Raw genomic sequence first — 13,566 nt, 5'->3', positions numbered from 1 at the left:
ACTAAACAACACTGCAAAGCACCTACAGGGCATACATGGGATGTTTACAGACACACAATGTTCTAAAGACATGTTAACAGATAAGTTAAAAGGCAAGTTAACAGAAAAAAATAAATAAATATATATATACACAGTATATATATATATATATATATATATATATATATATATATATATATATATATATATAATTTATATTTATTAATTTATTTATGTTGCCCGTCATATATATACATATATATATATATATATATATATATATATATATATATGTATGTATGTTTCCGTTTTTGTTCACGTGTCAGGAGAGTTGAAACCCTCAGCCCACCAGCATAGGCCACATACATAACCATAGGGACTATATCTGCTGTATTCAAAGGGTTTAATGAAGTGTTTTATTAAAACTTACTCATTAGTATTAAAACAGTAAGAAAAGGGAAATAATCTAACAGTATTAATGAAATAAAAAAGTGTATTCACTGTACAAAATTAAAAAGTAAGTAAGTACATTTTATCTATAAAGCCCTTTTCACAAATAAAATCATAAAGCGCTGTAAGTGAAGTAAAACAACAATTCACTTAAAATGACAGGGGAAACATCATAAATAGGATACTAAGTGGATTAGACAATGGATTGTTAAAAGGTGTATTAACTAAAAGCTTTACTAAAAAGAGAAGTTTTCAAATGTTTCGTAAAAGTTTCAACACAGTCAAGATCACAGAAGGACTGGTGCAAGTTGTTCCAGAGCCTGGAATGCCAGTTCTCCACGGGTTTTAAAACTAGTTTTTGGGATCTTTAGAAAAAGGAGTCACATGCAGCGTACGTGACCAAGATCAGGATGTTCATGTGAAAAGGGGAGCTGAACATCCATCCATCCATTTTCTACCGCTTATTCCCTTTGGGGTCGCGGGGGGCGCTGGAGCCTATCTCAGCTACAATCGGGACAGATGGTTCCCAAAAAGAGGAACATGGAAAAGTACCTAAATTCCCCATTAGATGTTTACTGCTACTAACTGAATTAACCAATTAGGACCTGTGTCAAACCGAAGTAACTAAATTAGGAGTTCACCTTGTCCATACTTGCCAACCTTCCCGATTTTTCCGGGAGACTCCCGAATTTCAGTGCCCCTCCCGAAAATCTCCCGGGGCAACCATTCTCCCAAATTACTCCCCATTTTCACCCGGACAACAATATTGAGGGCGTGCCGTGATGGGACTGCCTTTAGTGTCCTCTACAACCTGTCGTCGCGTCCGCTTTTTCTCCATACAAACAGCGTGCCGGCCCAGTTACATGTTGTATGCGGCTTCTAAAGACACATGTAAGTGACTGCAAGACATACTTCATCAACAGCCATACAGGTCACACTGAGAGTGGCCGTATAAACAACTTTAACACTGTTACAAATATGCGCCACACTGTGAACCCACACCAAACAAAAATGACAAACCCATTTCGGGAAAACATCCGCACCATAACACAACAGAACAAATACCCAGAATCCCTTGCAGCCCTAACTCTTCCAAGACGCTACAATATACACCCCCGCTACCACCAAACCAACTCTGAACACTTTTGTGAACCAATGAAAAGATGACAGCATGTAATGGAATGTATACTGTATCCAATGAAAAGTTAACACAATGTGATGGGCTGTACTCCAAGACTAAAAAAGGAGTTGTTTGTCTTAAAATGTACCGGCCCACTACGAAGGGCATGAAAAGGGTGCAGCAACAGCTATTATACAGGATTCGTGCTTGGACCAGCCATCGAATGGAAGACAAAGAGGACTCCTGCCTGCTTGGACAAGAACTTATCCAAAAACCCAAGAAGAATTAACTTGACGAAAGAGAATCTTTTTTATCTGGGATCCCCCTGCTAAAAAGCAGAGAGGAAACAGATTCCGATTCTACACTCTGACGACAAGGGACTGAACTTCTGCCGAAGGACATCAAGGGCGTCGCCCACCCAAGCACCAGCTCCTGGTTGACGCTGGTCCTCCAGGCTTCCTCTTCTGTGGAGCAGCCAGAGCCTGGGTGCGGTTGCCCTGAACCTGCGACCTACCCAGCTCCTTCCAAACAAAGAGACACTTTTCTGACTTTTTCGGACATTCTCCAAAGAACTTTGCACAGTAAGAAACGAACTGAACTCCAATTTAAACCGAATTAGAGATTACATTGATTTGCATTTATATAAATTTTTACAAATATATGTCAATGATTATTGACGCTGTGCAACGCTTATGCTATTGAGCCTGCAATAAATGCCATTACAAAAATACCAAGATTTTATCCTTTGTCGTACCATTACGTCCTTGAAAGATAGAAATCCTGTGTGTACTACAACTAGCTCTGAAAGGTCGCTTGAAGTCAGAGATGTCCAAAGTGCGGCCCGGGGGCCATTTGCAGCCCGCAGCTAATCGTTTACCGGCCCCCCCACACATTCTGCAAAAATTGCAAAATTGATAGTATTGCAAAAATAGAGAGGAATGTTATTATGGCAAGTAGACACACTCCTATTTGTTTAGTTAACCCTACCTCATGTTGTCTGTAGTTCACAAACAATTACGCTGTTCATAAACAGTTAGGCTGATTGGTAGCACGGTACTGGGTCACAGTTGGAGAGGGAAAAACAGAAAGTTGGGTTAAACGCTGGGGTATCCAGAGTTTGCCAGTTGAGGGATAGCATCTAAGTATACTGTAGCCAATAGAATGTTAGTGTATGGGACAAACTGAAGTTTAAGCAATGAACTGTTGAGAATACTGTGATGCATTATAACCCCATAGCAGAGAAAGGTTGATTGGCTAAGAAAAAGTATCCACCCCGAAACCAAAGGTTTCATAGGGATGTAGAATTCACTATTATACGGAATTTCGTACTTCTACGTGGCATCAAATGGCCCACAGAGAGGTGTCTTGACCTGCTTGGACTGAAAGAACTTTGCCAGCTCTCCAAGAAGGACTTGATTCGACAAACAAGAGACTTGTCTCCATTCTGATCTCCCCCTGCAACAAAAGCAAAAGAGGAACAGGACTTCCGGGTCCACCAGAGGAACAAGGTTGTTGGCCCCTCGGGCCACGGCTCGCTCATATATATAAATTAAAAAAATACTTGAATTTCAGTGTTCATTTATTTACACATATACACACATAACACTCCTCTACTCATTGTTGTCTTTGAAAGTGCAATGCTTTGCAGCCAGTAGCACAGCCTTTGAAGGAGCATAGGTATGGGCAGCATCTGTGAAATTGAATTTGCAGGAAAGGAGTGACTTTAGGTTTAAATTGTCCATCCTCGTTCTATTCTCTGTCACTATCTTTCTAACCATGCTGAGCACCCTCTCTGAAGATACATTGCTGGTTGAGGGGCGCGGGGTTTGGTGGTAGTGGGGGGTGGGGGGGGGGGTGTATATTGTAGCGTCCCGGAAGAGTTAGTGCTGCAAGGGATTCTGCGTATTTGTTCTGTTGTGTTATGGTGCGGATGTTCTCCCGAAATGTGTTTATCACTCTTGTTTGGTGTGGGTTCACAGTGTGGCGCATATTTGTAACAGTGTTAAAGTTGTTTATACGACCACCCTCAGTGTGACCTGTATGGCTGTTGATTAAGTATGCCTTGCATTAACTTGTGTGTGTGTAAAAGCCGCATATATTATGTGACTGGGCCGGCACGCTGTTTGTATGGAGGAAAAGCGGACGTGACGACAGGTTGTAGAGGACGCTAAAGGCAGTGCCTTTAAGGCACGCCCCCGACATTGTTGTCTGGGTGGAAATCGGGAGAAATTCGGGAGAATGGTTGCCCTGGGAGATTTTCGGGAGGGGCACTGAAATTCGGGAGTCTCCCGGGAAAATCGGGAGGATTGTCAAGCGCCATTCATATAAGACTTGCGGGCCGCACTAACATAACATTTTCATATCAAGGTGCGGGCCGTAAAATAACGTCTCCGGCCCGCGGGCCGCGTGTTTGAGACCCCTGGTTTAGGCTAAATAGTTATTCGTTTAAGGCGTTATCCAGCTTCATGTAGACAGGGTCTTAAAGGCCAAGCTGAAATATGTGAATATAGCGCTCCTGTTGCTCCAAGTGGGTCAGGAACAGGGTTCACAAATAAATAAATAAATGATAAATGGGTTATACTTGTATAGCACTTTTCTACCTTCAAGGTACTCAAAGCGCTTTGACAGTATTTCCACATTCACTCATTCACACACACATTCACACACTGATGGCCGGAGCTGCCATGCAAGGCGCTAACCAGCAGCCATCAGGAGCAAGGGGTGAAGTGTCTTGCCCAAGGACACAACGGCTAGGATGGTAGAAGGTGGGGATTGAACCCCAGTAACCAGCAACCATCCGATTGCTGGCACGGCCACTCTACCAGCTTCGCCATGCCGTCCCCAAATAGAAAAGTTTGTATATTGAAGCAAATTTCTCATTAAAAAAACAACGTAAAAATGAATAATGGGTTCCAACCTCAACAAAAGTCATTTTTTTAATAAAGCTTTTTGAACACAATATACAGTAGTGCTTTATAACAAACATAGCAAGGGGGTGATGGATCAACTTCAAAACTACAACACGAAATGTAACTGTCCTCCTTTGCAGCCATCCTGCGTTCACATTCGCACACTGTCACTAGCCCTGTGGTGCAATCAGTTTGAAATCACAAAACTCATTAACTTTAACAGTCAGGTCGCTTAAATGATAAAGATCAAAAATAGAATCTACTTTACCTTGTTGGTAAATCTTCTTGGGCTGCAGTGGAATGGAGGGGGAGAGGGTTGTAAGGCAGTGTCAACAATGCTGTGGATACTTTCTGAATGTTTCAAATCACAAATGGCTTGTCCATAACTTTCTTGTGACTCATATTGAGCCAGAAAAACTATAACAATGTCGTTAAAAGGCCAAAAGCACTTGAAAGACACACAAAGTAGCACAGTAGCTAACAACAGCTCTACGGTCAATCAGCCCGCCTACAATGGCTGTGCTGCCAGGCACAAAATGGCTGAGCTGCAAAACACATTTGCCAATAAAACGTTCGTACATAGAAACAAAGTTTGTACACCAAAGCTTATTTTTCTTCACTGTGTAGTTGGATTGCTAAATCAAGGTTCTATTGTTAATGTCATGTAATGATTGTTGGTCAGAAGTTTAACAGCAGAAGGAAATCTTCACTGAGTGTGTTAATGTTGTCACATGTTTGAACCTCTTTCAGGTACGTTCCCTGGTGAGAAGACACGATGCAGACCTGTGCTTTGATGAACGAACTCTCGTGGCAGTCGTCCAACAGAATTAGGACCCACGCAAGCACAAACAACTGCTACCATTACACCCATCACTCTATTGGTCCGTCGTCGCTTCCTAGTCAGGATGGCAGGGTCTACCACAATGTGTCACATGACCCCCAGTCTGGAAGCCATGGACACCAGCTTGTCCCCCCGAGAGAGTTTCAGCACAGTGTGGGTCAGGACGGCAGGGTCTACCACAATGTGTCACATGACCCCCAGTCTGGAAGCCATGGACACCAGTTTGTCCCCCCGAGAGAGTTTCAGCAGAGTGTCACTTCCTGTTCCCAGAGTGATGCTGTGGCTCACTGGAGGAAGCCAACAAGGCTCCACAGTCACTGCGTTGTCAGTGACGCCTCACAGCACAGGTTTGCATTCTCCCACAACATGGCCACGCCCTCACAATACCCTGATAATAGCATTGCAAACTCTCCATCAGCTGGGCAGAGCTTATTAAACACCAACGCCCATCAGAAATCTGAACAATGCTCACCTTCGACCCTTGTGGTGTCCAAGCAGGTGATGCATCCTGCAGCCGCATGCCACAGTCCTATCACCAGCGCTCATGGCAGGACGCCACGAGCGTGTCCCAGTTTGAGAAGACATCTGATGGACATGAACGTCTCTCAGCAGTCACCACCTCACCCCCCCCAACCTCTTCAGAACAGCATTCCAGAAACAATACAGTTACAGACAGGTGAAATGGACTGGTCCAAGACCAGAAGACATCATCAGTATCAAGTAGACCACAAGCTCCAAGCCCCTGAACCTCTCTCATCCCCTGGCACAAATACTGAACTCGCTCCTGAGACCGTGCAAACGGCCATACAGCTAATATCTCAGAAATATCCGCTGATCTTTAAGATGCTCTCACCAACTACAAGAATACCTGAAAAGAACCAGGAAAGAAGTTCCTTACCAGTTTGTGATCCGGCCACTAAAGGGTGCGCAAGTTCTGGTCAAGGTACTACTGGGTTGTCCTTCGAGGTATCTCAGCACCAGAAAGACTTGTGTTCAGGTGATTCTTTAGGTCAGACCGATAAGAAGGTTCCAGAGACCCATCAAGACAACACAGAGGAAAATAAAAGGACACTCCAGAGTCTCACATTAAGTACATGGACTACAAACAAATTAGTGGCTCTGGTTCAGAAATTCCAACAAGCTCAGATTGAATCTGAGTCTTCTGCCTTCTGTATCAATCATTTAACCGACTTGTTCTGGAACAAAGATTTACAGATGCTGTGCCACCAGATCAAGTCATCCTGGTACAAAAATCTCATGACTGACATTTTAGCCTTCTTGTCCCAACACTGGACCGCAGACTCCGTGGTTCTGACGCAAGCAACATGCAACCTGAATGTTGAAGGGCTTCACGTGCTGCAAGACGGCGAGGAGTATGTGGAGCCGCATTACGTTTCATCATGGAGGAATGTCAACGAGCAACTGGACGACATCGATAAAGAGTCTGGCTGTGCCATGACCTTTGATAGCTGTCTTTCTGACCCACTTGTGCCAACAAGCGGCGCCCCAGAAACTGCAAACACTTCCAAAGTTGTGGAAGAACAGGAACATGGAGAACAAGAAGACGAACAGGAAGTGAAACGGATTGAAGATGAAGAACAGAGGACCTCATCTGTAACAGTTGCACATGCTAATGAAGATGACATCTACTCCTTTGTCATCCAGGTTCTTCCACAGGAAGAGGCTAAAGCCATCTATGAAAACTCTAAGCTTGTAAGAGATCATCCTTTCATGCAGGTTCTTCCCCCAAAAGAGACCAAAACCATCTATGAGAACTCCCAGCCTGCAGGAAAACATCCTGTCATTCACGTTCTTCCCCATGAAGAAGCCAAAACCATATACGAGAACTCTCAGTCTGTAAGAGACCAACCTTTCATCCAGGTTCTTCTCCAAGAGGAAGCCAAAACCACCTACGAAAACTCCCAGCCTGCAGGAGACCATTTTGTCATCCAGGTTCTTCCCCAAGAGAAGGCCAAAAACATCTACGAGAACTCCCAGCCTGCAGGACAAAAGTCTTTTATCCATGTTCTTCCTGAAGAGGACAAAACCATCTACGAGAACTCCGAGTCTGCAGGACAACCGTCTTCCATCCATGTTCCACCCCAGGAGGAGGCCAAAACCATCTGCGAGAACTTCCCGCCTGCAGGGCAAAAGTCTTTTATCCATGTTCTTCCTGAAGAGGACAAAACAATCTACGAGAACTCCCAGCCTGCAGGGCAAAAGTCTATTATCCGTGTTCGTCCCCAAGAGGAGGCCAAAACCATCTACGAGAACTCCCAGCCTGCAGGACAAAAGTCTTTTATCCATGTTCTTCCTGAAGAGGACAAAACCATCTACGAGAACTCCGAGTCTGCAGGACAACCGTTTTCCATCCATCTTCCACCCCAGGAGGAGGCCAAAACTATCTGCGAGAACTTCCAGCCTGTAGGACAAAAGTCTTTTATCCATGTTCTTCCTGAAGAGGACAAAACAATCTATGAGAACTCCCAGCTTGCAGGGCAGAAGTCCTTTATCCATGTTCCTCCCCAAGAGGAGGCCAAAACCATCTACGAGAACTCCCAGCCTGTAAGAGACCAACCTTTCATCCAGGTTCTTCTCCAAGAGGAAGCCATAACCATCTATGAAAACTCCCAGCCCGCAGGAGACCATTTTGTCATCCAGGTTCTTTCCCAAGAGGAGGCCAAAAACATCTACGAGAACTCCCAGCCTTTAGGACAAAAGTCGTCTATCCATGTTCTTCCTGAAAAGGACAAAACAATCTACGGGAACTGCCAGTCTGCAGGACAAAAGTCTTTTATCCGTGTTCTTCCTGAAGAGGACAAAACAATCTACGAGAACTCCGAGTCTGCAGGACAACCGTCTTACATCCATGTTCCACCCCAGGAGGAGGCCAAAACCATCTGCGAGAACATCCAGCCTGCAGGACAAAAGTCTTTTATCCATGTTCTTCCTGAAGAGGACAAAACAATCTACGAGAACTCGCAGCCTGCAGGGCAAAAGTCTATTATCCATGTTCCTCCCCAAGAGGAGGCCAAAACCATATACGAGAATGTCCAGCCGGCAGGACGAAAGTCTTTTATCCATGTTCTTCCTGAAGAGGACAAAACAATCTATGAGAACTCCCAGTCTGCAGGACAACCGTCTTCCATCCATGTTCTTCCCCAAGAGGAGGCCCAAACCATCTACGAGAACTTCCAGCCTGTAAGAGACCATCCTGTCGTTCAGGTTGTTCCCCAAGAGGAGACCAAAACCAGCTATAAGAACTCCCAGTCTGTAAGAGGCCATCTTTTCAACAAGGTTCTTCTTCAAGGGGAGACGATGTGCATCAACAAGTACTCCCTGCCTGCGGGAGATCATCCTACAAAGGAGCTCCTGAAAGGTTCAAAACTGGACCAAGTAGATTCCAGAGCAGACAAGGATCTTTCAGCTGACTCAGTGGTGGAGGCGTTCTTTGCTCAGTGGAAAGAAGACTTTCTGAGCTGCACTCCTACCAGGGAGAGCGAGGAGGATTTGAGCCACACGGTGCTGGTAGACGAGGAGGCGGTGCTTGATTGCGCCTCCTGCACAGATGGAAGAAATCCATCAATTAATCCAAATCATGCTAAAGACTCTTCTCTATATCAACATGATGATCAAGAGACAGGAAATGTCCCCCAGCGGAGGGCAGACATAACGTCCAAAGCTTTTTGTCGGGAAGAAATGTTGACATTAATGTGGCGTCAGTGGTGCACAGAGAAGAGGTCCAACAAGAGCGAGATGGCGCCATGCTTTGGCACCAAGCGGAAGAGAGCGAGACACTCTGCCATCAACGTTCCTGTCCTTAAGAAGCTGAAAACCTGCAAGCGTCGTAGTGATCTGCGTCCAGCCCGCAGGAAAGATTCAGCCAAAAGCGTCCAACCTGTCAAGCTTGTTTTATTTGGTACTGCTGGAAGCAGGCCAAACCGGACCAGATCTATGTCTGCTCCAGAGGTGCTCAGTGTGAATCGCAGAGGTATGAGTACGGTCAAACAACGCATTTACCAAGAGTGGAGTTTACCGCCAACCAGAATCGAAAGCAAAAGCAAACTGGGAAACCAGAAGAGACCTTTCACGGAGAGATGGAAAAGCGAGGACGGTTGGGACAAGGAGAAACTTTTGCCGGAAATGATGTTCAGGAAGGACAACAACAACCTGAGCCGGAAAAAGAGGAGGCCCCGCTCAGACGGCCAGGGCATCAGAGAGAAGGACTTTTGGAGGCGGTCCAAAGACGGAGAGGTCAGGAAGTATATTGAGGGTCATTCCGGCAAGTTCTGGAATGCTTCAAAACCAGCCAATCCTTCTGGAAGAAAGTGACATCACTGTTTAGCTTTGTGGTGTTCTGCCATACCCTAGTGACACTTGGAGACACTTTACAATGAGTGGATAATGAAAAAATATATTTTTTAAAGATGTTCAGTCAAAACTGAAGTGGAAGCTAAAATACAATTATATTGCCAAAAGGTAACAAACACATGCCAAAGGCTATGTTGTCAAATGCTAGTCGCGAGCCTTGACGTGCTAATGGCAATCTTGTCAAATGCTAATGGCTAGTAACCTGACTCTCGCCAGATCCGTGTAGTTCTCTGAGCTCCACACAAGGATCTGAGATCGAGGGCAATGCAAACTCCTTAAAGACAGCAAAAAATAATGAACCAATCAGGATCGTTGGGCGGGATTTCATAGATGTGACTTAGCGCCAAAGCAACTGTTTGATTCAAACAACAATGGCGGCACACAGCGAGAAGCCGTGTGCTGACATTGATTCCGCTATAGCAACTGTTTTGTCGAATCTATTGAATGTTAATTATTTAAAAGATGAACAGAGAACGGTTTTGAAGGCATTGATTAACTTTTCGCTCTGTCGTTATCCAATATGTCGGCTGTTCTGTTTCGGATTTCCCAGCGTCGCTCTCATAAGTGTCACGGGTTGATTTCGATGTGAGTGGTTGAAGTAGCACGTCATTCAAGATAACGAACTCGTGGTTTATCCAATCACATACAATAATTTTTTTTACAAGGCCCTGCATTCTGAAATACATCTCTTATTGAGAAGTCCCAGATCCTTGTGTAGAGCTCAGCGAACTACAAGTATCTGGCGAGAGTCAGGTTAAATGGCTAGACTTCACATGGCAATGTCTATGTTGTCAAACGTTAGTGGTTAGCCTTGATGTGCTAATGGGTAGCTTACCAAATGCTAAGGACCAGTTTTCACATGCGAATGTATATGTTGTTAAATGCTTGTTACTTGCCTTGATGCGCTAATAATGTCTCTGTTGTCAAATGTTGGTTGCAAGCCTGGAATGTTCATGTCCAATTGTCTCCCATGACTGACGTGTATATTCATGTACATAACAGGTTTATTTTCATCATTTGCTGAATAAAAGTAATTTTATACATTTGTTCTATTTTCCTGTCAAGTCACTGTAACTGTTACCAATATTCCACCTGAAGGAAAATTATTAGTAAGATTAGCATGCTAATGTCAAATATAAATAGTAGAATGCAGTTATGCCTATATAAAATGGGTGCATGTGAATAGACACATGCACACATTTGTGAGTGTATATATGTATACATACATATGTAATATTACGAGTGTGTGGGGATAGGTTGATTGACAACACTAAATTGGCCCTAGTGTGTGAATGTGAGTGTGAATGTTGTCTGTCTATCTGTGTTGGCCCTGCGATGAGGTGGCGACTTGTCCAGGGTGTACCCCGCCTTCTGCCCGAATGCAGCTGAGATAGGCTCCAGCATCCCCCCGCTACCCCAAAAGGGACAAGCGGTAGAAAATGGATGGATGTGTATTGTGCATGTTACTGAGCTATCATAGAGGATTTGGGAATAATAGCAATTTCTCAGTGTTTCTTAAAGCCCTCATATGCATCAGCTAGCAAGGGACATGTAATTAGCCTCATGGTAAACTTTATGTCTGGCTGGCAGGAAGTTTGAACTACTGCTCAAACCAACCAGAACATCCAAAGATCAATTATTACAGGAGATAACATGACAGCCTGAGGAATTTCTACAAGACTAAGCCAAATTGTATGAAGAAATGGACAGTCGAGGTTGGGCGATCACAAAGGACCCTTGGTGATCAAAGTTTGCTTTGGCTGACATGAGCGCTGCAGAGGAAGAGAGACCAGACTCTTCTTGCTGACCAACTGCTTGGTTTGTTTGCTTAGTGATGTACAGATCGATATTGAAATATAAATACCGCCGATACCAGATCTTTGTTTTGTTCTCCCCGTGACAGCGTGGGTTCTCTCCGGGTACTCCGGCTTCTTCCCACCTCCAAAGACATGCACCTGGGGATAGGTTGATTGGCGACACTAAATTGGCCCTAGTGTGTGAATGTTTTCTATCTGTCTTAGCCTTGCGATGACGTGGCGACTTGTCCAGGTTGTACCCCGCCTTCCGCCCGAATGCAGCTGAGATAGGCTCCAGCGACCCCGAAAAGGACAAGCGGTAGAAAATTGACGGATGGATGGATTTTAAAATCAAAATATCGATACTATAGTTATTTCAGGTCCGTGTACCTTCCGTTCATTCGATTACCAATTCTTAAAGGCCTACTGAAACCCACTACTACCGACCACGCAGTCTGATAGTTTATATATCAATGATGAAATCTTAACATTGCAACACATGCCAATACGGCCGGGTTAACTTATAAAGTGCAATTTTAAATTTCCCGGGAAACTACCGGTTGAAAACGTCTATGTATGATGACGTATGCGCGTGACGTCAATTGTATGAATCAGACATTTTGGAATAGGTCAGTCGCCAGCTTAAATTGTCTGTTTTCATCACTAAATTCCACAGTATTCTGGACATCTGTGTTGATGAATCTTTTGCAATTTGTTTAATGAACAATGGAGACTGCAAAGAAGAAAGCTGTAGGTGCGATCGGTGTATTAGCATCTGGCTACAGCAACACAACCAGGAGGGCTTTGACTTGGATAGCAGATGCGCTAGCCGCCGACCGCATCGATGATCGGGTGAAGTCCTTCGTCGCTCCGTCGATCGCTGGAAAGCAGGTGAGCACCGGTGTTGATGAGCAGATGAGAGCTGGCTAGGTGGAGAGCTAATGTTTTTATCATAGCTCTGTCGAGGTCCCGTAGCTAAGTTAGCTTCAATGGTGTCGTTAGCAACAGCATTGCTAGGCTTCGTCAGGCGGTACAGCATTAACCGTGTGGTTACAGGTCCAGAGTTTGGTAGTATTGTTGATATTCTGTCTATCCTTTCAGTCAGGGGCTTATTTATTTTGTTTCTATCTGCATTTAAGCACGATGCCATCACGTTAGCTCCGTAGCTAAAGTGCTTCACCGATGTATTGTCGTGGGGATAAAAGTCACTGTGAATGTCCATTTCGCGTTCTCGACTCTCATTTTCAAGAGGATATAGTATCCGAAGTGGTTTAAAATACAAATCCGTGATCCACAATAGAAAAATGACAAAGTGTGGAATCCAATGAGCCCTTGTACCTAAGTTACGGTCAGAGCGAAAAAAGATACGTCCTGCACTGCACTCTAGTCCTTCACTCTCACGTTCCTCATCCACGAATCTTTCATCCTCGCTCAAATTAATGGGGTAATCGTCGCTTTCTCGGTCCGAATCGCTCTCGCTGCTGGTGTAAACAATGGGGAAATGTGAGGAGACTTTCAACTTGTGACGTCACGCTACTTCCGGTACAGGCAAGGCTTTTTTTAATCAGCGACCAAAAGTTGAGCACTTTATCGTCGATGTTCTCTACTAAATCCTTTCAGCAAAAATATCGCGAAATGATCAAGTATGACACATAGAATGGATCTGCTATCCCCGTTTAAATAAAAAAAAATCATTTCAGTAGGCCTTTGAATGCAAATCAAAAAAACACATTTCGGGCCATTTTTTCTATTTTCATTTCTGATACAAAAGTTGGACAACTATTTAATGACACTTTTTTTCAAACGACAATAGAACTCCTGCTGAACAAAGATGTTACCGTTATGCTAAAAACATGCTAAACGCAAAGGAAAAGCTCAAATACTGCTTCCGGTGGTTCAATTTGTCATCACACAGACGAGCACTCATTTTCGCATTTTCGATGAATATATATTTGATTTCTGTGTTTATCTGGAAAAATAAATATCCCTAAAAGGAAAACAGCACAAAATCCAACTTTAAGGCAATATTTTAATGAAAATCAGCACTTTTTTGTTTGTTTTAAAATCTGCCATATAAAATAAAAATCTCCAAATGGCCCT

The 13,566-nt window shown here is 44.0% G+C and overlaps 1 protein-coding gene across 3 annotated transcripts in view; it reads left to right on the top strand.

Annotated features, from left to right (window-relative positions):
- The window catches only part of LOC133618620 (uncharacterized), a 37,643-nt gene extending 26,927 nt beyond the window's left edge, over positions 1 to 10,716 (top strand). For 2 of the 3 annotated variants that reach the window (XM_061979151.1, XM_061979150.1), the window contains exon 3: positions 5,209 to 10,716. In XM_061979151.1, the coding sequence (XP_061835135.1) occupies positions 5,234 to 9,631 (4,398 nt within the window). In that variant the 5' untranslated portion in view covers positions 5,209 to 5,233 and the 3' untranslated portion in view covers positions 9,632 to 10,716. The remainder of the gene's footprint in view (positions 1 to 5,208) is intronic. The other variant, XM_061979152.1, reaches the window with a different exon arrangement.
- The last annotated feature ends 2,850 nt before the right edge of the window (positions 10,717 to 13,566 follow it).

The sequence above is a fragment of the Nerophis lumbriciformis genome, linkage group LG19, assembly GCF_033978685.3.
Source record: "Nerophis lumbriciformis linkage group LG19, RoL_Nlum_v2.1, whole genome shotgun sequence".
NCBI lineage: Eukaryota > Metazoa > Chordata > Actinopteri > Syngnathiformes > Syngnathidae > Nerophis > Nerophis lumbriciformis.
This window is presented reverse-complemented; position numbering and strand designations above follow the sequence as displayed.